Source organism: Camarhynchus parvulus, chromosome 4 (assembly GCF_901933205.1).
Source record: "Camarhynchus parvulus chromosome 4, STF_HiC, whole genome shotgun sequence".
Lineage (NCBI taxonomy): Eukaryota > Metazoa > Chordata > Aves > Passeriformes > Thraupidae > Camarhynchus > Camarhynchus parvulus.
Window position 1 is genome coordinate 46,180,932 of NC_044574.1, and position 24,891 is coordinate 46,205,822.

At 36.0% G+C, this 24,891-nt stretch overlaps 2 protein-coding genes across 3 annotated transcripts in view; one reads left to right on the plus strand and one right to left on the minus strand.

The window, feature by feature from the left end:
- Positions 1-22,067, plus strand: part of AIMP1 (aminoacyl tRNA synthetase complex interacting multifunctional protein 1) — a 33,040-nt gene extending 10,973 nt beyond the window's left edge. The window contains exons 2-7 of one of the 2 annotated variants that reach the window (XM_030946905.1): positions 4,827-4,960; positions 5,703-5,816; positions 8,059-8,217; positions 10,666-10,877; positions 14,163-14,331; positions 20,423-22,067. In XM_030946905.1, coding sequence (XP_030802765.1) covers positions 4,827-4,960; positions 5,703-5,816; positions 8,059-8,217; positions 10,666-10,877; positions 14,163-14,331; positions 20,423-20,589 — 955 coding nt within the window. In that variant the 3' untranslated portion in view covers positions 20,590-22,067. The remainder of the gene's footprint in view (positions 1-4,826; positions 4,961-5,702; positions 5,817-8,058; positions 8,218-10,665; positions 10,878-14,162; positions 14,332-20,422) is intronic. The other variant, XM_030946907.1, reaches the window with a different exon arrangement.
- Positions 22,068-22,603: 536 nt separating this feature from the next.
- Positions 22,604-24,429, minus strand: GIMD1 (GIMAP family P-loop NTPase domain containing 1). The gene is made up of 2 exons (XM_030946908.1): positions 24,037-24,429; positions 22,604-22,873 (listed from the first exon to the last, which is right to left on the minus strand). The coding sequence occupies exons 1-2, from the start codon at positions 24,427-24,429 to the stop codon at positions 22,604-22,606; spliced, it is 663 nt and encodes a 220-aa protein (XP_030802768.1).
- Between the last annotated feature and the right edge of the window lie 462 nt (positions 24,430-24,891).

A 24,891-nucleotide genomic window follows, 5' to 3' on the forward strand; every position in this document is an offset into this window, starting at 1 on the left:
TTGAAAACTAAAAACTGTCTTAAGTTTTTCTTCCAAAAATGTGAACTCATCAAATCAGGTATTCTAAATCTTAGCAAAAGGTGCTGACAGCATCAGGCCTAGAATATTTTATCAGAAGTTAGAAAGAACCTTTAAGAAAGAATTGGTTTATCAAGCGTGGATCTCAGTTCTCTAAGATGAGAAAATATGGGATGAGTTACAACAGTTGCCTAGTTGCAGTAGTACTTTGGTTCAGCCAAAGAAAACATACTTCTGGTCCGCTTTCTTCTGTTTTGATCTGCTAACTGTTGCTCCTTACCTTGCAGAATAAAAAGGTGTGATGTGAGATTCTCAAATCTGGTTCACCGTATGCTCACAGTTCATAGAAGTGCAAAGCACAGGAAAGCAGAGTCTGGCAAACAGCTGGCACATTCTGTTATGTTTATGGGTTTTTGTAAGATTGTGTGCCAGAAAGGACCATACTCAGAAAAGATGCTCAGATAGAAGGCTTTGAACACACTTCTTGTCGAAACAAAGTGATGGTACTTGGTCTTTTTACAGAGAGTAGCATACTTTGCTATACAAATTGGCCACAATTCTGCAAAGGAAGAAAAAGAGTTTAATTTGAGATCATAGGATTCAAGACCAAAAGCTTAGGAAGAGGAATTAAGTATTTTTATATAGTTTAAATTATTGAACTTTAGTTAGCATTGGAGAAATTACCTTTGTGGTGTTGATAATTTTAGAATATACCACTGATTCTGTTTGATTTTAACAGATCATCTCAATTGAAAAGCCAGCATGTCAGATCTTTATTTTTTTCCTCTTGTGAGAAAATAAAATCTTAGATCTTGGTTGGCACTCATTAACATACCATAAACATGTGCCTCACAGAAAATGCCACCTGGGCCATTGTGTGGTTGTTTCCTGCTCTTTGTTAAAGGTGAGTAGAATTAGCTTTGCTCTCGGAATACTTGATTCCTCCATGGCAGACACAGAGCATCGATGGGTGAGAGCAAAGCTCCATGCAGAGGAGAATGCTGTCCCGTGTGGTGGGCTGTCAAAGTTTACCCTCTTACTGTGAAGGAATTAATGTGTACGTGGGAGAGGAAGAGAGGAGAAGGAGGCACTTGTGGTTAAATCTCCTGCAGTTGTGATCTTTTTGTGTTGATATTAGCAAAACATTGCAAGAAAAAGCTGAGAGCTTCAAAGTGTTGAGCTTTTTAAAACTTCCAGCTGGAAAAAGGAATGCTCAGACTTAATTTTTAGGCTTTCTTAAGTTTTAGGCTTTAGCAGTCAGTTGTTTTCCAGTTTCAGGTGTTGCTTTTTTATTTTTATTTTTATTATTTATATTTTGCTTGTTTGTTTGTGGTTTTGTTTTGTTTTTTTTCTGTTTAGTGATTGCTTTTCCAATAGTGGAAAGTAATTGGTTCTATGTTCGGACTATGGATAGATTCCAAAACTAATTTTTAGAGTTTTAAATTTTGTCATTAGTTTTATAGGGATTTTGGCTTTTTCTTTTTTTTTCTTTTAACAATGGACAGCATTGAAAAGTAAGGTACAACCAGATTGACATTTTTAGCATCTTTTGTGTGTTCAATTTTTGATTTGGATATATTTTAAAGTTGAGGCCAGTGTTGATAAAGTATTTGTAAAACATGTTAGAATTTGGGGATAATTCGTACTTATATGAGAAGGCTTGATTTGTTATAGAGAGTTTGCCACTTTGGGGACACTTCTACACTACTTGTTTTTGAGCAGCAAAGTGAGATAGTGCCTGTTTTCTCCTGCAAGGGAACTGCAGCTATTTAGAAGACAGCATCAGGCAGTGCTTTCAGTTTAAAAAAAACATGGGCAACTCTCTTAATCATCAGGTAGAATGATGAGAAATGAAACAGCTCTCATGTGTTGATGTGCAGTGTAATGAATAACTGTACAGCTTGAGTCCTTCATTTCAAGATTGAGTTCCATTGAGTGGAGCAAGTGGGTTTTGGAGTGGTCCTGAGTGTCTTGCAAATAACCCAGCAGTCCCCAGAGGTCTGAGATAAAACAGTTTCCCTTAGCTAAGCAAGCAGGTAACTTAAGGACTTTTCCAGAATGTCTGAATGTAAATACACCATACCTGTTTTTCAAAGCAAGGGAAGGGAGCTCATTAGGCACAATTGGATGAAGTGACTTTACTTTCAGTTGCTCTTTGGGAGATTTTTTCCTAAGCAGGTCAGAATATATCTGCAGTAAGCTGTGATCTGGTTTTTAAGCTATATTATTTCTGATTTTCTTTCTAATTTTTAGTTTCTGTATCACCAGTAAGGGTTGGTTGTCGTAGGATTTTTTTTTTGGTGTTAGGGTGATAGGATAGTGGAAAGCAAAGAAAATAAAGGTGAAAAAAGAAAAAAAATAAAATTGACTGTAACCTTTGATTGTTGCAGTTTTCATATTTTTAATGTGTTTTGTATTCTGTAATAAAGGGTGGATCATACTTTTTTTCCTTCATGTGCCCTTTTTGGATACAGTTTTATCACTCTGCTGTATGGGTTCCTGTGCTTGTTCCTGCAGCAGTTCATTTCAGCCTGTTACCTTTTTATATTAGCATCGGAAATACCTATTCCTTTGTGTTATTGTTGCAATACTAGCTTTACAGAAATTTATTTGACAAGTGGGAAAATTGTAATCATGTAACTTCATTTCCAGATCTTCAGTTCATTAGCCAACTTGGCTAAAATCTATAAAATGTACCAGTTCTATTCACTTTGAAGTTTTAGTAGCATTTTTGTTGTTGTTGGAAAAGTTTCCACTGTTAGTATTGTGTTCCCCTGAGGGAATTTGTAGCTTGCAAGAAATCTTATTGGTATGCAGACTGTAATATCCCAGGCTTTGTATTATGCTGTGTTGTGCCATAATAGTTTTATGTCTGTTTCCATTTGACATCTCAATTAGGAGCTTATTGGAATCACTGGTTTCCTTTTTGAAACTCTCTGTTTTCAGTCTGCCCATGAAAACAAAATTATTTTCTTGTTAGCAGACATTAATTTGAATATAAAAATTAGTTTGGTTGTCCTGGAGAGATTTTTCTGCTCTTTGCCCCAAGAGAGTTTCTTTCTTTTAAAAGAAAAATCTGTTGCGGATGAGTGGAAGGTGTGATGGCCATAATAGTCTCGCATCTTTAAGTGAAACAGTGTGTGTAGAACAGACTTTGTTTGTATTGCATTGCAAAGAAGGCAGGATTTTGGTTCATGCATCACATTTCGAGATACCCCATGCATCATCTGTCTATTACACCTCTCTCTGGCTTTGTGAATTTTACTCTGGGAACTTTTAAATGCACTATTCCTTTTAAATACACTATTCCAGAATAATTGTAGTTAGTTTTCTGGGGTTTTTACTATTATTTTTTTAAATTTAAATATATTCCTGTGGACATTTGAGTTAATTATAATGTAAGATCAGATCTAAAACGTGTGTCAGTTTTTAGAGTGCAGCAGAGACAGTATGTTAACCCTGGCATGAATGTGATTGTAGCTGTTCACCTTTCAGTTATTCCTAATCTCTTTTTTCTTCAGCATGACTTTTGTTGCATATCCCAATGGGGAATATTATTTGTATGTTAAAACCAGATTTAGATCATAGTGTTACAATAGTCTTGGAAGAAAATAGGAAGTTATCTGCCAATTTGATATGAGAAAAGGCATTTTTGTATTTTGATAAAGTTGAGGAGCCAATACATGTGCCTGGATTGCCATTTTCTGACCAATTCTTTCATTTGTTCATGGACAAATTTACAGGAATTGAATCACCTCACAGGAATTAGATCACCATTGCTTGTAAAGATCTTTTCTTCCCACCTGTAACCAGTTTTTTTGATTTACAGAAGAGGCAGCTGTTAGTGCAGATTCTTTTCTCATTTAGATACTGAGTGGGAGGGAAAAAGCACTCTGCTGCAGATATGAGTGATTGTAACTGTTTTTCATCATCCTGTTGCCATTATTTGAGCTCTTGTGTTTAGACACAAATGTTACTGAGAAGGAAGGTAGGCCAGATTTGGTAGCTTTCAAAAAATAAAGGCTGTACACAAGACATAACTACTTTCTGGAACATTAGTGAAACATTAGTAAATGGTGAATACCATAAAAGGTTAGACAGCATTTTTTTGTGCTCTTTGTTGGTCTTTTGTGTTCCCTGCTTCTTTGTTATCTGTGTGCTGGCCCTTCCATTTCAGTGGGTGCAAAATCAAATAGTCAAAATTGGTGCTAAAATAACTCTGAAGTGTAAACCTCTAATAAAAGTTGTTTTTATCTGAGATAAGTAAAAATACTCATGAATTATGACTATTAAAAGTAAAGCAGTAAAGTCTTAATATATGCACAAGCACAATGTATGAAGTATTCAGTATATTCTCAATAAATTTATTGGAAACATTTGGAAATTTTTGTGGCATGATTCCATTTTCTTAGTCTCAATAAAATTTGATATACACTTAATTTTTTCTTTAGTTAAGCCCAGGATACAGTGTTTTCCTGTCCAATCTTTCCCCTTTTATTTCCTTCCACATTCCCCCCCCCACCCCTGCTGCCCCCCAACATTTTCCCCGTTTCATGAAGGAAGAACACATTTTCTACTGCTGGGAAGAAAAATAACTTTTCTTTCAAAGCACTTGAAAGCAGCTGTCAAACATCAGATTCGGTTTAACGTTGCTTTTTGTTTGGACTTTGTGTTAAGAGGTAGGAGCCCAGCTTTTCACTTAGCAAATTTTTTTGTTCAGCAACAGATTTGAGAACTGCTTGACATGGTAAGAGATAATAGTGTTATTACGTTAAGAAGTCATTAATTTTAGGCTGTTGTTTGTCTAGGTTTTTATCCCGTTTTTTGGTAAAGATGGCAGCCAACAATGCAGTGCTGAACAGACTGGAGCAGAAGGGTGCAGAGGCTGATCAAGTTATTGAGTACCTCAAGCAGCAACTTGCCCTGCTCAAGGAAAAAGCCAGTAAGGATTTATCTATCTTATGCTAAACCTATTAACCAGAGGGTTAACAGTAAATGTACATAGCAGAAAATGAGAATATTTGGTGTGTCAACCTTTAAAGCATTTCAAGTTCTCCAAGATAAACCTTGCAATTGTAGCCCCACTTGACTGTCATGTGGGCTGTAGGGGTTTTGTTCTTGTTTGGTTTGGGTTTTTTTTGAAGCTGCTTATTCTGAAATAGAAGAGGTATGGATGAGGAAGAATTAATACACAAATTATGGAAATTTCATAGAACATAATACCATTTGAAGAGACAAAAGGAGTTGGAAAGAATACGAGACTATGCCTTATCCTGAATTAAGTATTGATTTTTCACAACTATGGCATTCTCACAGGAGTGTCATAGCTTCAGTTTTGATATTTTGTACTCAGCTGTATCAGTGAACAAAGGTGCTCTGTATTACAAACATCATCAAGGTTTTTCTGTATGTTTCTCAGAGTTTTTTCTTGTGATTCTGTGTAGGGGACGGAGAAGATAGCATATTGAGAGGCAATTTGATTATGTAACTATTGTAAAAATGTCTATTTCATCAACAAAGAAAATAATTCCTAAGTATTTCTGATTATATACTCCTTGAAATTTTTCACTTTTGTGCTGTTTGGCTCACCATGTTTCACTTTTCTTTAAAAACAAACCTCTCTGTCCAAAGTGACGAATGCTAGTTACTGAAACCTGTTTTTTTTTTTAATGTGTCACCTCTAGTCTTGCAAGCATCTCTTCGAGAAGAGAAGAAGCTCCGTGTAGAAAATGCTAAACTGAAGAAAGAAATTGAAGGGCTGAAACAGGAGCTGATTCAGGCTGAAATTCGAAATGGAGGTGGGGGAAAAAAGTGCTATTCTCATACAAATTGATGTAGTTAGCACAAAACTATCTTAATTCTTCTTGATTTTTATTGTTCTGCATGTGACGCTATGGTATTTCTTACAAATTCTGGATTTTCCCTGATTCCGTGCCTATGAAAAGTTACTTGATTCCAACATTTTAATAAGCTACAGGCCTGACAGATCTATATACTAAACTTAATCAGACATGGAACTAGTTCTTTGTATTTTTTTGTTCAGTGCCTTGCATAATAGGCCATAAACCTCACTGATGACAATGACTCCTTGTAATTCTGTAGAAATTGCTACATGTCTAACTCTTCTTGCTACTTTGAATATTTAATCTAGCATGGCTGAAAAATCACTATGGAAAGATCAAAGTACATGGTGCATGGTACAGATGGTCAGGGACTTTCTAGGAAAGCTGTGGTTATGTAAATTTATAAACAATGTGTTCTGAATTTATGATTCTGTGCTTTATACCAGCCTTCCATTGGACTTACTCTTTCTTTGCTCTCCTCTATGTGGTTCTATTCAGTTTATACCATCATTATATACTTCATAGTAAAAAAAAGGAAAGAGGAAAAAAACCCCAAAACTGAAATGTTTCAGATACACTGTGTTGTCTTTTAAAATTATTGCCAAAAAGTCCTCTTCTGCCCTCAAAAGTTATTGCTATTAACCCATGCTATCAGAATTCTAAATTGTTTAAGATAGTATCCAGTGTATCTGGACGCTGGCATTTAGCTTCACTGAAGGTTTAACTGATGTAAAAGCACGTTCAGTCTTCAAAAAGATTAACATGTTGTGAATACAGAGAATTCTTTTTCTCCTCTGGACACCGAAAAAGCCTTTTCATGTACTAAACCAAACCATTACTTATATTTCTTTGTTGTCTTTTAGTCTGCAGCAGTTCTTGACAAATGTGGGATATTTCACAGAATCTGATGTGCTTGAGAAAGGTCTGAAGGTATATTGGTCCAAGATGGCAGAGGAAATACTTGGTGTGCATCTTCCTTTAGTTAGCTAGTTCATCTAAGTGGTAGTAGGACTATATTCAGATCTTTTCTTTTGAAGGGAGTAGATGTGTGTTAGATCTGAAGGGACTAAGTATTTAAGCACAGAAATTAGATGGACATGGAAGATGAAAAATACCACAAGATGTTTTTTCAAAAACCTGAGAAACAAAGACTTTCCCCAGCTAGCAAGCAAGTGGTTGTTGGTATAACAAATTTCATATTCAAATTATTTTAGAAAGCTGTTTATAAGAATATAATTTGTGCAAATCACATGTGTGTTGAAGAGGACAGGCTTCAACTAACAAAGTGCAGTTCTTCAGAAATGTTAGATATCTGAAATGAAAAACAAAACATGTATTCAGTTTATGTATTCAGAATGGAGAATTCTGTCGTGGTGACACCAGAAGAATGTATCAGTTGTAAATGATAAAACACTGAAAGGATTGAAAGGAACTTGAAAAGATCCTCTCATCTATCCTTGCTTGGGAAAGGGAGCCTTGATGGTACTACCTAGTGCACGGATGATGCTTACCCTGTACAATTATTGGGTTAAAAGCCTTGATGAGATTCTTGAAGAGCAGAATGTAAAAGAGAAGTGCTTCTTACACTTCCATCTGGTGAGACTGATAGTGCAATGTCAGAATTACGTATCAGCAGTTTAAAAAGAGCTGTTGAAGGTAATGTGGAGAATTTAGGGAAAAGAGAAATCAGCAGATCACATTAGGGCTGCAGGTAATTTTGTTTTATTCAGGCTCAAGTTTCTTAAGTTAATCATAAGAGTTGATGGATGATCTGAATATGCTATAAAAATGTTTTTGTGCATAACTCATTTATGGAATAGTCTCCAGTATGACAAGAGCTAGTAGTTATAAACTGAAACTAAACATATGGGAAATAGGGAATTGGTAGAAAAAATAACTAGATGATGAAATCAGCTGGAAAAAGAGATGTTATTTGCTTATATATTTTCTTGCATTTAGGACGTTTTCACATTTAAAAATGTGTAATCAAACACTTCATTTTTATTGATCATAATAATCATATATAGATTAAGTTCTGAAACGTGTTTTGTAATGTGGTTCACTACTCAGCGGTTGTGGTTTAGTGTATTAAGCAAAATTTTCAGTTCTCTCTGCTTTTTCATCTACGTTGTACATTTAAAAATGTCAGTGTTCCAGGTTCTGGTGCTGCCCCTAACTTTTGTGATTTTGGTTTTAGTAAAGCAGGTTGCAGTTCCTACTGGTACAACCCTTTCTACAGCTTCGTTTTCAGAGAATGTTCCACAACCTACAGCAGTTACAGCATCTTCTGGTTCCAAAGATCAAATTAAAGGTGAAGATGAAGAAAAGAAAAAGAAAGAAAAAGTAGAAAAAAAAGGTACTTATGTCTGATAGACAGTTGAGGTATTTAATTTATGCAAGTGCTTTTGCACGATTTTGAGGAAAAAAAAGCTTTCATACAGCTACAGTAGGAAGAGTCATGTGCTAGCTCTTAAATCTTGAATATACTTGAAGCTAGTGACAGTTGTCAGGTAAGCTACAGATTCTTCATTGCATGGGATACATGCCAAATTCTGTTTAATGTGAATGCACTTCCTCATTTAAAAAACCACCACCAGCAAAAAACAAGGCATGTCTGTTGGACACCTGTACTTCTGTGCAAGTGTATCTTGTAACTTACTATGTTTTGCAATCATTCTCTTATACAGATTATTAATAATTTGCTATGATTAGATTTGTACAGATTACAGAATTTAGATATTATGATAGTGCACGGTCTCGTTTTTTCCTGGTGAGCTGTACAGCTACTTATAAGCTATTTTATATTTTTTAATGTATTTCAGCCTTTGACACCTTAATATTCCACAGAGCTGTAAATACAAAAAGCGGAGGCCACATGTCATAGCAGGGAATTAATTTTTTTTCCCTCAAGTATTCAGCAGCTACAGAGCAAACACTCAGTAAGGAAAAATAAAACTTTCTATATATGATGAGGGGAAGTACAATACAAGTAGCTTAAGTTCAGTCAGACAATATTCTGGGTTGAAAGGGACCCACAAGGATCATCAATTCCACCTCTTAAGGGAATGGCCCATACAGGGGTTGAACCCACAAATTTGGTGTTACTAGCACCATGCTTTGACCAACTCAGCTCATCTCATATGGAAAGCAGTGTTAGACTTTTGTCTTAAGCTGAAATATAGCACAAACATTAAATAGTAGTCCTGCACAGGCTGTTTCTGTGGAGTTCAGCATCTGTTGTAGGTATTGCATTTAACAGTTGAAGTAACCAATACGTAAAATTGGTTTTTAAGTCTAGAAATTGGTGAAATGATGGACTATCTCAAATCCCTTTGCTTTCTGTCACCTATGTCATCTCTTTCCTCTCTGGTTGTTTTCATCTTCTTTGTTCTACTTCTTGCAAACCTTATCTGTATGATTTCTCTGTATATGGATTCTGGGCTGACTCTGACACTGGCCAGAGGAGTGAATTTTTCTCCTTAGCCTGTGGCATTGAAATGGATATTTTCTATGTGTCTGTGTGTATACACACCATGTACACATTTGCTGTGTTCTCTTTTGAGGAAAGACTTCATTTCTCTTGTAGAGGAATGTCATGGAGAACAGTGTGGAATTATACCAAGGATAAAATTAGCAGGTCTTTGAAATTATCTTAGGTATTTTATGTTAGCTATTTTGATTGGGATTTTTATCCAGTTTCTCTTATATTATTGTATATACAACTGATTTTATTAATCAAATTGTCAATTACATTAAAAACCCAGATCTCTAGAGCTTTTCATCATAAATGAGCAAGTATTTTTGAAGAGCTGTTGCTTATATTAAAAAAAATGCCTTTTTGTTATTGAATGTATCATTTAATTTCATGCCTGTACTAGAAGAATGATGAATGAAATCCAATTGCACATTGTGTCCACTTTACCCTTTTTGCTCCCTTAAGAAGGGAGTTTAGTTTACATTAATATGTAAGTTATCTTGGATGAAAGAATAACAGAATATGCTTATTTAAGGTAAGCACATCTTAGACTTTTTTAATCTCCCAGAGATTATAGCTGTTAAACAAGTCTTTAATGTCTCCAAAACAGCACAGTCTTATCTGTAAACTGCATGTAACTTGCTCATCTCGAAAGGAATATTGCATATTTTATGATTCCATGATTTATATAAGCAGCTGAGTATGGGGAGTGTTGCTTCACTGTTGTTTTATACTACATAGTCTTTTGTGTGGTGATCATGGGGTAAAGACACCACACCAGGGGAATCTCATAAGCCATGAGCATTTTCATGCACTCTTGTGTTTGGGCTGTGCAGAATGTTGGCTAATGTCATCTTGAAGGGTTGCATTGCAGCTGGGACAGTGCAGCTGCAGTGACCTCACAGCTCCTGACTGTGTACCACGCTGATAAGCACTTGTAACCCATTGGACTGTGATTCCCTACTTTCCTTTTGCTGCTGAAACACCATGGCAAGGCTTACTGGTAATTGCTAATTATTTGAAAGGGATGATCAGCTAATTGATGCGGCCTTTGTCAGAGTATGTGTGTCACACATTAGCTGCACTTAAATTCAGGGTGACTTTGCAAACAGGAGGTGGTAATAATTTTAGGTAATGACATAAATTGAAGTGTGAATGACAGTTCACCACTGGAAACTGGTAACAGAGGTGCTAACTCTACTCTTTTGTGTTTTGCACAGAATTTATGCTTATTTCTGAGGCTGTAGCTCACTTTTCCCTCGCAGTAGTCATATACGTTAGTTGTGCTTTTTTAATGTTTATTTCATGGAACAAAATGTTCTCTAATAGGTGAAAAGAAGGAGAAGAAACAGCAGCCAGCTGCTGGAAGTAGCGATGCGAAACCTGTAGATGTTTCTCGTCTGGATCTTCGTGTTGGCTGCATTATTACTGCTGAAAAGCATCCAGATGCAGACACTCTGTATGTTGAACAAGTGGATGTTGGTGAAGCAAGCCCAAGGACTGTTGTCAGCGGTTTAGTGAAACATGTTCCTCTGGATAAGGTATTGACAAAATTATTTACTGATAGCTTTTCCTTTCCTAAAGTATCTTAAGGCATTCATCTGTTTATAGGATATGTTTTTATTCTGCTAAAAGATTTGTACAGTCATGAAAACAAAAATAAAATGCAGATGGAAGTAATACTTAACAACATTTGCCAGAAACCAGAGAAGTACCCTTACCCCAAATCAGTTTCTGATTGCAGAAACTTCTATCCTGGGATCTTATTCCAATTCCTCTGCCATCAGTGCGCACTGAACTCCTAAACTAAACAGATGTTACTCTTCCTTTAGGTTTCCTACTATGTAGCAGAGAAGTCATAGTAACCTTTTTGGTATGATCCAAACTTTTGAAACCTTTGCCTTCCAATTCTCTTTTATAGCCTGTTGAAATATTTGGCATGAAGTAAAGCAGAGAGCATGTAAATTCAACTTAGCTGGCAATGAATAGCTTAAACAACAGTGGAATACAAAATGCATACTTTTACTTCCTTGTGCAGAATAGAATCTGTGTCCATGCTTTTTTCAGTTGATATGCTTTGGTGTTTGACACAGATGGTTTATGGGTGCCTTTGAACAACCTGAGACTTCAAGATTTAGTTTTCCTTTCACACCTCTTCTAGAGGGTGAGAGGAGTTTACTGAAGGTTGTTCCTAAATTTAAATGCAAGCTTGTCATTTAAAACAGTGTTGTGTAGAGCAACTGCAAAATGGATCATGAAGGAATTGATCTTAGTCTGGAAAAAGCTCCACTTTCTTAAATGTCTTTTCAATCCTTATTTGCGCACTGTCCCCATGGAAGACTGCAAGCATAGGAAACAATTAAAATTGTGATTTATTTTTTTTTATGCTACAGAAAGTTACTGAACCAAAAAAACCCACCTGAATAGAGTAACTATTCTGCACTGATCAACTGATGGTGTCCACTTACTAGATTTGCACTGGGCAAAATCTCAACTTGCTTGCTTTTTAGCAGTCTGCTTTCCAGAAAGCATGTAGAGGAAAACATTAAAAGCTATTGTAAATATACTTAGAAACATCAAGTGTACCGAATGAAATGGCAGCAGGAGTCTTTTCTATTTAATCTTCTTTCTGAGTGGAAAAATAATCTGAAGTATTCATTAACAGAGAATTAGGGATCATCCTTGCACGTTCTTTGAGAGCATTTTTGTTTGCGTGTCTGGTTTCGGTTTTGGCAAGTCTCTATTAAGACAGTAAATTTTTGGGGGCAAGCTTCCATCTTTTTGTGTTTTTTGAAGTGTTCAAAAATGTGAAGGCCTGGCATGTGTCTACTGCCATATATTGAAATAAAAATATATACATCAGATCAAGGACCGTAGCCATAAATTTCTTCACAAAAAATTCAGCTGTTTATGATTTTGGTGTTTGATGTGGTAATTTAGCAGTGTTTGAGGCTGTAGTATTTGTATCATCTGATTTTACTTTTGGTTCGGAAATACAGTATGGATCTTCACTAACATTTCAGTATGCAGTGCAAGTTATTTATGGGTGTGAAAACTTCTGGCATGCCCACTTTATATGTGAAATGCTGTGGTTTTTTTGTTCACGTGGTGGTGAAGCCATGTCAGAAGTTGCACCCTCTATTGTCATGAGCAGTTGTGTCACAAGTAACACGGATGTGGAAGGATCTTGGCACAAGGTGCACCATGCCATTGCTGAGCTCTTTTGGCAGCTGGGGACAATGGGGAAATTTCTGAGATGTCAGAAGGAATTGACAGCTTTTCTGCCACTGCATTTGGCTTTTTGAAGTGGATCTCTGTGTGTTCCTAGCATCAATACCTGTTTCAAGCAATTGTTCTTGAAATTCAGGCAGTTCTCCAGTCTCACTTTTTGTCACCTTGTCCTCTTTAACCTAAGAGAACCTCATGTCAGTGATCAGAAGTGAAGAACAGGAATGTAGGGAATGTGTCTTAAACTTAACAAGAAGAGAAGAGGCCACCATCATCCTCCAGAAATGCTATTCTCCAACCATTCATTGTAAGAGGATACATTACAGTACATCTGTTGTGAACTGTATACTCTGATTTTTGTAGCAGAAACTTTTCCTCCACTTGGATGCCTTGAAATCTTTTCTTTCTAGATCATTGTGATGTCCACCCAATAATTAGCCTTTCATTCATTAATTGTTATTCAGTGCTAGATAATGCTACAACTTGCATTTTAGTCACTGACATGTTACAACTGTTTTTTGTGTTTTGTGCTACTTATTTCCATAGCAATAACTTGGGAAATTTTCAGTCAGTGGGCTGGCTTGAAACTGATGCAAGATAACTTGTTCTTATAACTGCTTCATTTTGGCTATATATAATTTTGCTTTTTAAGGTGTTGTCCTTGGAAAATATGCAGTGTCTGAAATAGTTGATCTTATGAGTTTTATTAATTATTAATCCTGCTGGTTTTGTTCAAAGTCTGTACTGTGATGCACAAAGACCAAAATCTAGAAATACTAAATACTTATATATAATGTGCACTGGTAGCATGGGAATTAAGACATCCTTACTTTATCTCTTAAGAATGTTCAGGGTTCAATTTTTATTCTGTTTGAAAGTGTGGTTTGTTTTAGAGTCTAAAGTGTGGCAGTTTTTCTGAACAAAGAGTATTTTCTCTGCTTTACTATTGTAATTATTAAAATAAAACAACAAACAGAGAAACGTTTTACAGGTTTGCACTAAAAAATTCAGTGTTCAGTATATACAGCCATTTTTCGGTGGCTAAAAAACACTCAAGGCATTTGGGTTAACTAAGATAAAATTTAAGATTCAAGTGAGTTCATTATGTAAAAGACCTCTAAGCTTCCAGGATACACTTTGAAATTTTTATCTATGGACCTAACTTGTAGACTTGTTGTTACTTTTAGTATTATCATCGTTAAATTATTATTATCATTAAGTAAAAATTGTTTACTTAATAGTGCTATATTGAAAGTGGATTAAAGCAATTGTCAGTAATGCATAAAGATGGAATGCGAGTGAAATGCCTCATCTGGTTTTTAATTTAATAAATTGAATATTTTATATTTCCATGATAAATATGTCACATTTCAGCATTTAATCCCTTATTCACTGACCAGCTCTTAGGGGGTTTAGATGTTATGTTACTGGTGTCCAGCCATTAAAATTGTGAATCTGTTGCTACGTGCTTCTCTTACGCTTCAGTTGTCATGGTAAGATCTCATCACTGTAATTCTTTCATTGTAATGAAATAATGGGAGTCCTCAAAGCCACGTGCCATTTTAAGTACTCACATCCTTCTGTTTTCCTCCCCCAAGATGCAGAATCGGATGGCAGTGCTACTCTGTAACTTGAAGCCTGCAAAGATGAGAGGAGTAGTATCTCAAGCAATGGTGATGTGTGCCAGCTCCCCAGAAAAAGTGGAAATTCTGGCTCCTCCATCTGGAGCGGTACCTGGGGACAGAATCACTTTTGAAGGTTTTCCTGGTAAGTAGTTATTTGGGAAAATAATAGAAACAAGTATGCCAAGGTAACCTCAGTGTTGAAGCACATAAAACAGCCTTTTTTTAAAGCTTATTGGGTTTTTGTTGAAATTTTCTGAATTAATTCTTGTTTTTAATTTTTTTTTTTACTGCCATGCTAATATTGTATAAATAAAGGATTGAAAATACTTTATCATCTGTCAAAAATTGTTACTTGATAAAGTTGTATAGAACTTAAATGAAAAATACTCCATTATTTACGTGTCAGTATTTCAGTTTTTATATATATGGATAAACGTACTTGGCAAATTACAACAAACAAATGTAAAGCATCTTTCAGAGTGTCTCAGAGTAAGTGATAAAGTATTAAATTCCTAATTCCAGCTCCTCCCTGTAATGAAAGTGTCAGAACTTTGGGTAGTTTTCCTTTTTTGAGGAAGAAGGGATGGAGGGGATAGAAGGGGTTGGAACAACGTCTCCTATTCATGAGAAGAGCCTGTAATATTCAAAACGCCAGGGTTTTCTGTTTGTTTGTCTGGGGCAAAGTCTCTTTTTAGGTTTCCAAAGAAAGACATTGGACTTTTTCCCACTTAACTAAATTAATGAATCCATCTTTTTTCAGAATATAAATTAGAATTTTACCAAATTAAACTTTATCAAAAGATGGCTTTTCATCCATTTTTCCATTTCTTCCACCTCAATGAAAATTATTAACTTTTGACCGCATATTGGGAACTCAAAGCATCATAGGTTTATCATGTTGATTTAAAATGCTGTTTATTAAGAGCTGAGTCTAAAAAGAGAAACTAGCATAAATAATCTTACATGTCTCAGATTATGGGAATGCACCTGCAGCACACTGTACATAAGGAGAGTTTCTTCCCTTTCCATTGTTTGAGTTATTGCTGCATCTTTTTACTCATTGTGGCTGTCAATCGTAAAGGAAGTTTGTGTGAGAACTTGGTGCTGCCCTGTCCCATAAAGGCGAGGACACACAGGTGGCTCAGTTGCTGGTGCCACATGGGAGCTGCCTGTAGACTCCTCTCTTACAATCAGTTGCCTAGGTTTGTCCTGCACCCTAGGAAATTAGGAATTTGTGCAGCACAGCCCAAGGCCAGAGCTACTCAGGTCAGCTGTTAAGTGGATCACAGAGGTCTTGGTGAACAGTGCTCTTCTGGTCAGGATCACTCCATCACTTAAACTTGAAAGAACATGCTCCAAATCCCAGTATTTCCCATACTGGGTGAAAGTGTATGTGTGTGCATTTATCAATGAAGTATGCATCTTCAGGAGGAGTTTATTGTTCAAAAGTTGGCTTTCACATGTGAGAAAATGGTGTAACTTTTATTTTCTGCATAGAGCCATATGAACTTTAATAAACTATTGCACTTCTGACAATTTCTAGCTGTACAGCAGAGTTTTGATTTATGAATCTCTTGGCAAGCTCCATGCTTAAACATATTTGCATGAAATACCTTTCAGAAATACATATGTATGTATATATGTATATTTATACTTCTCAAAAGTGAAATTGTGATGCTTAAAAAAAAGATATATTTTGGTTAGAATATGATAAAGGAAGCAATGCTCTATCTAGGTGTTTTATGAAGTTGAAAAATATCTCAGCTTGCTGTGATTTAATGCTCCAATTGAAAATACTTTAAAATAATACTGTTTTAAAAGGAAATCAGACAGGCAGCAATTTTTTTTCAGTTTCAGTTTCCTGTATTAAAAATATATCAAGCTTGCTTGTTGAGATGCAGAATTCGTTAGCTGCACTGAAATCTTAAATGCTTCAGCAATCAATTGCATTGACTAAATTGTAGGAATACTCATTCATGGCTTCTAGTTCTTATCACATCTAGTGAGTAAAGATGGATTAAATGTTGGGCCTTTGTTAGCTGCAAGAATCATAGGTACAAATACACTCACACTGTTATCTGTTGCTGTGGAAATGGATGTGCAAGAGAAGATCAAGTTGTAGAATAAACACTTCCAGTGCATAAGCCCTGAAAAATGATGTACAGGTTCAGCCCTGTTTGCTTAGGTTGAGGGGTTTTTTTTGTTTGCTTTTGTGTAAGGTACAGCCTTCCTCCAAACTTACACCTCAAGTAGCATTTTATATATATATATAATGCAATATACCTGGCATTTGAAAATGTGAGAGCTGGTAGTAGCACTGTTTTCTGTTCACCAGCATATCTGTTCTTGCACATGACTGATGAAGTGAGTTCCATCAAAATTATTGAACTATTTGACTCCAGTTGTGTAGGTTTTTTACATTGGCAAAAAGCTTTCCTAGAGCAATCAGTTATAGAAATGTTTGCTCTAAAATAATTCCCAGGTGTTACGGTATGCAGACACCGTGTTGACATTTTGATCTTTAAAAGATACAGAATAAGCTAAATATGGTGTGTAAGTTGTTCTAGTTCTGAAGTTATGACTTGCAACCAGTAAGACAAGATTTTGTGCGGATTATATCAGTTTTCTTCTGGTGGAGAGCCAAAGACATGGGGCTCTGATAAGTGCCAAATGAAGGTTTTTGCAATTCCTTTGCAAGGTGTATATATCCAGGGCTGTAGATTGTAGTCTGAAATGTGGCACTGTTTTCTACTGCTTCATAAAGAGCTGCTTGGAAAATTTTGTAGGTATGAGATTTAAGCTAGTCATTGACTTTGAAAATTTACTTAATGCTTAATAGTACAAAGTAGAGTGATCTATCTTCTTCTTACATAAAACTTATTTAAAAGAATTTTCAGACTTGTGATTTTACTATCTTGAGTAGGAAGATGCAAAAAAACCCATTGATAGATGGAGACCTACAAAATCATGGTGACATCTGTTTCTCTAAATTTATTTGTTGGGTATTTGTCTTTTGAGTGTTGCTGTTGTAAGCGAAATTAGGGGGAAACTCATCGGGAGATGGGGAAGCTCACTGGAGACTGGAAAACTTTCTCAGTTTTTAACAGGGTTGAACATCTATCTTCTACTCACCTTTTTTGTGTTTAAATCTTCTGCTTCTTGGCTGCTGCTGTCTCCTCAAAGACCATCTGGCACTTGCCTGATGCTGTTTCCAGGAGGATAGACTCCTTGTTGTGTCAGATGTCATTTAATTTCACTGCTTAATTGTAACCATTTATATTCTGATCAATTTTTTGTTTTAAAAAGTAATTGTAAAGCATAAAGATTCAGTTGGAGCCCTTGAAGTTAAAATAGAAAGGACAGCTGGGTCTTATTTAAGTTTGAAGTATGAAAGTCTGTGAAGCAACAGAAGCACCACCAGCAGCAATAAAGCAATTCTAAAATGCACACAGCTGTCTATCAAGCAGCTTGGAATCAAGCTATTTTTAAGTCTTCTCTCTCCATTATACAAAATATTCATGAGATACAGACTAATTTTCTTTGGCCATTTTAGTCAAAGTAAACAAATGGTATCTTGTCTCAAAACAATTAAATTTTTTTCTGTATTTAGTGGAGTGTTTACCTAGAACTATCTTGAGTGATATTGAGGAGTGATTTGGTAAGGAATGCTGTTGCCTGGAGTACTGTTCTGTTTTGTTTATTTAATTGATGTCTTTGCCCTCAGTGGAATTTTTAATACTGAAGTGTTTTATACTCCAGTGCATGAATCTTCAAGGTCTCTTGAGCCTTTTTTTGCATTAAGAACTTTATCAAATTTTTATCCATCTTCCCTAGAAAAGGTCTGATTTTTAAACTATCTAAGAATTCTTCTATCATGTGTGTGTAAATTCTACAACCTCCTGCACAGTAATTGCCTTAAGAGGGCAATAATACTTGAAGATTTATAGCTAACTGTGAAGTCTCTTTTCTGATAGCAGTATCAGATACTTTGATGCCACAGGAACCAAAAACCTGTTACTTAAATTAGATAATTAAATTATCATTCAGTTCTAAGAATCACTAGCAATGTAATGAATTACTATCTCTTTAAAAGAATGAAAAGTGGTAAAGCTGGAGTGCAGTGGTTAGCCTGTAGTTAGCAGGTTTTTTTAATCAAAGCTGGAGTGTATGCATGCTTTCCTTCAGCTGCATGCTTACAATCCACTGTGGGGCAAGTGGTATTAAGTAAAGTCACACATCACTCGTCCTTTTGCCCCTTGCTGTGCTGAGATATATTCTTTCAGCAGTTTTTGAACTGTTACAAAGTGGAGAGGTTTCTTGCCTATTATGAAAATTTTTTTGTAATAAAGCTGTGAGATGGAATGATATGTTTAACAAAATTTGGGACCTCTTATTTGGCCCATTTTTGGTAAAAAGAGTGGAAAACTGGTTAAACCATTAAAAGCTTCAATTTATTTTATTTATAGAAACTCTTCTAAAGAATATTTTCTGGGAAGAAGGAATGCAGTGAGGAGAAGGCATAGGAAAACGCACAGCCTAAAGCTCTGGTAGTATTTAAAATTGGTGCCTATGCTAATCTAATATGAGCTCACCACAGATCCCAAGGGAGCTTGACGCAGGATTCCAGGGAAACTTATTAACATCCAAAGCATGTTTTTTATAATAAAAGTCAGGAGGTTTTCTTACTGAAGAAAAGAAATCATGTGCTTTTTATGTTTGAGGAGGGGAAGGAAAATGTACAATGGATCACTTAACATTCTATTTAATCATTTTATTAGTTTGTATGCATGCACTGTGGTCTAAATCCAAGTTTGCCTTTGTACATGAACCTGAGCATTAAGCTGATTTATCTTTATTGAAAATGCACAATTAGCTCTAAACATTTAATAATTTTTATTTAGTAGTGCAATTATTTAAGTAATTAGAGTATTCAAATTTATTCCTCTGTTTAATATTAATTATAAATATTATATAAAAATTATTAATGTTGTGACTGATTTTTCTTTGAAATACTAAATGCACTCTGGATGTAAAATAACTTGACTGCATTATTAGATACTGCTCTGATAAGGCTAGCTTGCTTCACAGAGAAATCTGGCCTAGTCTGCTTCTCTTGCATATATAGAAACTACAGAATACAGACACCCAGACACTACAGAATACCCATACAGACAGAAATAGTTCAGGTTTGCAGGCATTGGGAATGTAAGTAGGCTGAACTATGGAAAACATTTAAAGGAGAATGCCAATAAGGCATAAGACAGGCTGGAATGACAATAGTGGATTTAACCACTGGTTGGTCAGTCAGTCAGGACTTAGCAAGCAGTGATGAATTTCAGCCAACTACTAGAAAAAGATACATTAAAATCCCTGTATTTAGTTTGGTTTGTGTCTGTACTTTGAATTTCATGCTTATTTAAAAATAGGAAAAATATCCTTCACTATGCTATCTAATTTGTTGACAAAATTTCAAAACATTGGTAGAAAAAGCCTACACTTTGTGGTCATTAGAGATCCTTAAATAATCAGATTTGCTAATGTAGTTAGTTACTGTCAATACCACTAGGGTATAGGTATCTTATTATGATATATCCATGGAAACAGGAAATTGAAGTTTATAAAGACTGAGGCCATAATTGCTGAAACTCTAGGTAATTTCTTCTGCCTCTGTTGTTTTGGGCACCAGAGCTTGTCATCAAACAATACAAAGCATAGCAGAACAGTGTGTAACTCAGGGCTAAAATTATATGTCAGTATTTTACCTCTGGACTATTCTTGTCTAAGTTCAGTACTCCACAATTGTAACAGCATCTGCTAAGTGCATTTAATTTCTTATAAAAACATCATTCATTTCTAAAGTAAAGATGCTGACAAACCTGTCTTGGTGAGCAGTGTACTTCTGTGGTCCATATGTACTTAATTCTTGGGAATTCTTTTGGTCTGTAGTATAAACTAACAGCAATGGTTTAGTTTCTTCCTTTTGACAGTGCTTGTTGTCTGATACAACCTCTTTACCTTGAAAGATCTTCTTTTTCAGAGAGGTTCTGGAGACATTTCCTAGACAATTCCTAATTCCAATTAAAGTTTTCATTTTGAGAATCAAAAGGAATGTTAGGGTTTTTATCCCTTAAAAGTGTGTGCAGCGATGCTGTGTGGGCTGTCATAGATGTGTAAGTACATGGTGCTCTTGTGCTGAGTTGTGTGCTATGAGGTTATTCTTTGTTTTGAAACAGGAGATCCTGAGAAGGAACTTAATCCAAAGAAGAAGATTTGGGAGCAAATCCAACCTGATCTTCATACCAATGACCAGTGTGTTGCTACATACAAAGGAGTTCCATTTGAAGTGAGAGGGAAAGGAGTATGCCGGGCAGAGACCATGGCAAACAGCGGAATCAAATAAATAAATAAATGGTTATTAGAAACTTGTACAGATGTTGAAATAGAAAGTGATGCAAGCAGAATAAAAAACATTAAATGTATGGCTAAGACCTGGGTTTTTTTTGATTTCTTTTCCATAATATGTTACATCTCCAACATTTTGACAATTCACTCGTTCACTTGGCTTGCTGTCCTTGAGGTTGTGTGCTGTCAGCAGTTATTAACCACTCAGTGCTCGTAACTTAATTGCCAAGGCTTGTTTGTGGTGGGACCACAGGCAGGCAAGTAAATTTTCTGGACAGCTTGAAGGTGTAGAACTTCTATTTAGCAAGAGCTAAAGGAAATAAGGAAAATATTCTGCCGTGTTCCTTGTGTGCTAATTGCAGGACTAGCAGCTGGTTAGTAAAGATCACAATTGTCTTTATTCTTCTAGTCACTTTGTACTAGTTTCTCTCCTCTTCTTCCAAGCAGTTTTCAGGTGTATTGTAAGCCTCTGCTACTTTGTTCTTGCCTGTGTTCTTTCTGTGGTCTGCAGTCAGTTGTAACTGGAAGATTAAACTATGGTAGTTTATGCCCTAGGATGTTCAAGTGGACACATTTTCATGTCCCCAGAACTAAACTGTTATAATTTCATTAAGATCAAAGCTGCCACTTTGCTAGAATAGTTCTTTTTCTAGTCCACCTAGGTATATCCTTCCAAACCAGTCGGTAGGACTAAGAAATAATTAATAACAGATTCCTGGAGCTAATAAAAAATAAAAAAAACCCTCAAACCCCATAAGACCAGCCTGCAAAAAAACCCAAAAAGCAACCAAACCAAAAAAAAATCTGTTTCCAGTGCTCAAACAGGTATAAAATGAATTGATTTTTTGGTTTGGTTTTAATGTGCTTTTATGCAATGATGTTTTGTACAAAAAGTGCTTTGGTTTTAACAGAAATAGCTTCTTCAATTTTTAGAGTTAGAATTATTTCATAGTAATGTTGTACAAGTAGTCCTGTTGCTAGGCTATTAGCCTCAAAATCATTCTTTTAATTCCTTACTTTCAGTAATATGAAAATAAATATTTTGGATCCATTTTCAATAACTTTTAAGTAGCTATATAGAGATAATTCAGATATTTTTGCATATAATATTAAATTGTTGCTGTACAACCATTGAAACAGTAAATACTATTTTAAATACTAAAATTAAAAACAAACTTGAGCCTTTCTAAATTTTGCAGGCTTTGAACTTCATCCAGTAAGTGGAGAGAAAACAAAATGACAGTGATATAAAATTAAAAGGAACATGCATAAAGAGGATATGAACAGATTTTCTTTTTGAATGAGTTTTGTTTGTGCCTGTAAACTTTTAGTTTTTCATGCATCTGGCAATAAGTAATAGTAATTAGTTCTTTTAAATGTGCTGAATAGTATTAAGCACATGGAAGCCATTTTATCTGCCTTGTAAACTGTATATGCTATAATGTCTTATTAAATAAAATCATTGTAGTTCAAGAACTCAGTTATAACTAATCTTGAATCATGGTAGGCAATATTTTTACAACAGATAAATCTTAGCTTTAATACTGGAAAGCTCTTTTTAGAAATGGAAGTTCAGAGGAACTTCTGAAGGCTTGAAGAATTGAGCAAAGAGGCCTCCTGAGTCTTAACTCATCTCATGCATTTTTTACTTTTTTTTTCTTTTTTTTCTTTTTAAATTTTATTTTATTTTCCCAGATCTGTATTCTGCGTGAACTGGAATATACAGTCTGGTGTAGTGCAAAATCCCATTTGCAACTACACACACATTAGGAGCATGATTTTGGATCACTAGCTTGTCTGATTTTGTGGCTAAATCTAGATTTTGAATGCAGTAGTGTGAGGTCCTCTGTGGAAGGCAAGTAGTTTGATAAGCTAAAGAGATATTTGTAATTGTGTGTTCAAAGATGTTTGGTATGGATGTGGAGTTTTTCAGTTGATGGCTTTTACTCTTTTATTTCTGTTAGATGCTACCTACTGTAGAAAATAGACAAGTGAGCATCTTAAAGCTAATTTTATTCCTTGCTGTGTTTAAGTAGTACTTGATAATTATTTCTTTGTATGAAATTCAAGAGCTTTCTTAAGACAGTATTTCTTTCCTCTCTAATTATGCTGTTGTGGTTGTCTAGGAAGATGTATTTATGCTGTACTGAGCTCAAAAGTGACAACAGGGTACTTGAGGCGCTCTGCAAATATGTTTCCTCACTGTATCCAGCCTCTTGTGCCTTGTCTGCATGAGTAAGTAGGACTGCAGTGAAATTCTTCCACGTGGGACCCAGAAATTCCTGTAATGGAAAGCAAATTTTAACTAGTTATCTCTTATTTCTTTTCCCCACTCCCATTTCATATGCTTAGTACATTACCAGACGATTTACTTGTATGTTTTTTTTTTTCCCCTGGCAGTAATCCAGTTCATGTTATCAGAGTTGCTGAAATTTCTGGGTCTTTTTTCACCTTTCTGAGGCACTGGCATCCACTTTCAGTGGAAATATGTGGTCATGCAGTACTAGCAGGTCTCTATTCCCTGGCTACAGATGTTAACAGAATGTCTCCAGTTAAAAAATGTTCACGTAAGTAAGGAAAAATGGTTGTTTGGCCATGTCACACATTAGTTTGAAATCAGTAGTTGCCACATATTCATATTGCCACACTGTTTAGAGCTCTTCAAAAAAATGTTTTTGAAAACGCTGAAGCACCTTTTGTTGAAAAAATAAATGATGAATTTCTATGTAACATCAACTTCAGTTCCAACTGTGATCCATAATCAGCAATTCAGGAAAAACACAAATCAAATGCAACACCTTAAATAATGGGCCAGAGAGCTTCTCTTCAGCTTCTGTGATTTATCTGATGGAGGAGAATGGAGAGAACAAGCTGCTTTTCTTTCAGAAAGTACAGAAAATTTTAATAGGAATAAGAGAGGTTGGGCTTTAATTTACAGGTGGAAATGGAATTACGACTTTGGGGCAATCCTGCTAACTCCTGTATATGACAAGAAGCCTACCGTGGTGATAAAGGACACTGCAGTGATCTTAACTCTGTAACCTAAATGCTAAGGTATATAAAACTACTTTAAAGGATATGTCTGCTTACTTCCAAGGTAAGTGGGGTGTCAAAAACACCTGGTGTATTAATAGTGATTAATCTGTTTTAGACCCCAGGGATGAAAAATAGCAAGCACATACAAAATTTTCCTTTAAGCTGCCCAAGGAAGTGTTGAGTTACCAGTTTCAGAAAGGGAGGAGAGAGCTTTGATTTGCTGAGGACTCAAAATCGATTACAATCTTTGTTCTGAAATTAGTGTCTGCCACTCACAATTCATTAGGCTGTTGGAAAAAAATATTTCACTTTTCTTTTATGGAAGAGTCAACTCTTCCATAGCTATTGTCACCTGAAGATGAAAGAGTTGCCATTAGGGCAAAGACTTCTATTTTTTTTGTTTTGTTACCTGGATGAGCTGAACTGTGTCATGGCTTTCATCTGGACACAGAGGCAGGTCAGCCCTGACGACCAAGAGGGCCAAGTGCAGGCCTTGCTCCCCGAAGTGCTGAGCCAGGGCTGCTCTCACGGTGTCCCTCACTTGCTGTTTGCTCAGAGCACTGTGAGGGTAGCTGGGGGTGTCCAGCACTCGGACACGCAGAGCTGACTCGCAGCCGTTCCTCCGGATGAGCCCCGAAATGCGGCCGCTGCGTCCCAGGCTGCAGCACGTGGTCACAGAGCTGGGACAGAGACGGCTCTCGAAGTCTGCGCTGCCCAACAGGCTGTTCCCAGTAGCACTTTTGCCAGTCTGAGTCTTTCCAAGCACAACAAGGTTGATAGTCATCTCATTGCTGTCTGCCATTGTCAGTGTTTTTATCCACAAACCTGTCACTAAGTACAAATAACATTAGGTGCTTCAGACAGCTTCGGGGGGTGGGGGGAAGAAGAGGCAAGAATTTCCAATATTCAATGTCTTTTGAGTGTTTTTCCCTGCCTGAAATGTAAAAAGAGTTTTAGGAAGAAGCAATAATGTTGTGGAGAGGCAACAGAGAGGGGAGGAGTTGGGCAACAGACTGTTGCCATTCTGGGACAGTAGTAGGTTAGGAAAAGGAGGCAAACCAGGGAAGGAAGAAAAGAATTGTGACAAATAGGTGCTGCTGTTACTAAGTGACAGTCTTTTAGGATGTAAATATTTACTTGCTTTAGGAAAAAGAATAATCAAGGAGAAGTAGATTTTAAGGGAGCACTTTTTCACAGCTTAAAATATGTTTTTCATCAACTACTACTGATGTCGAAATAGACAGTAGTCTGAAAGGGCTTTCTG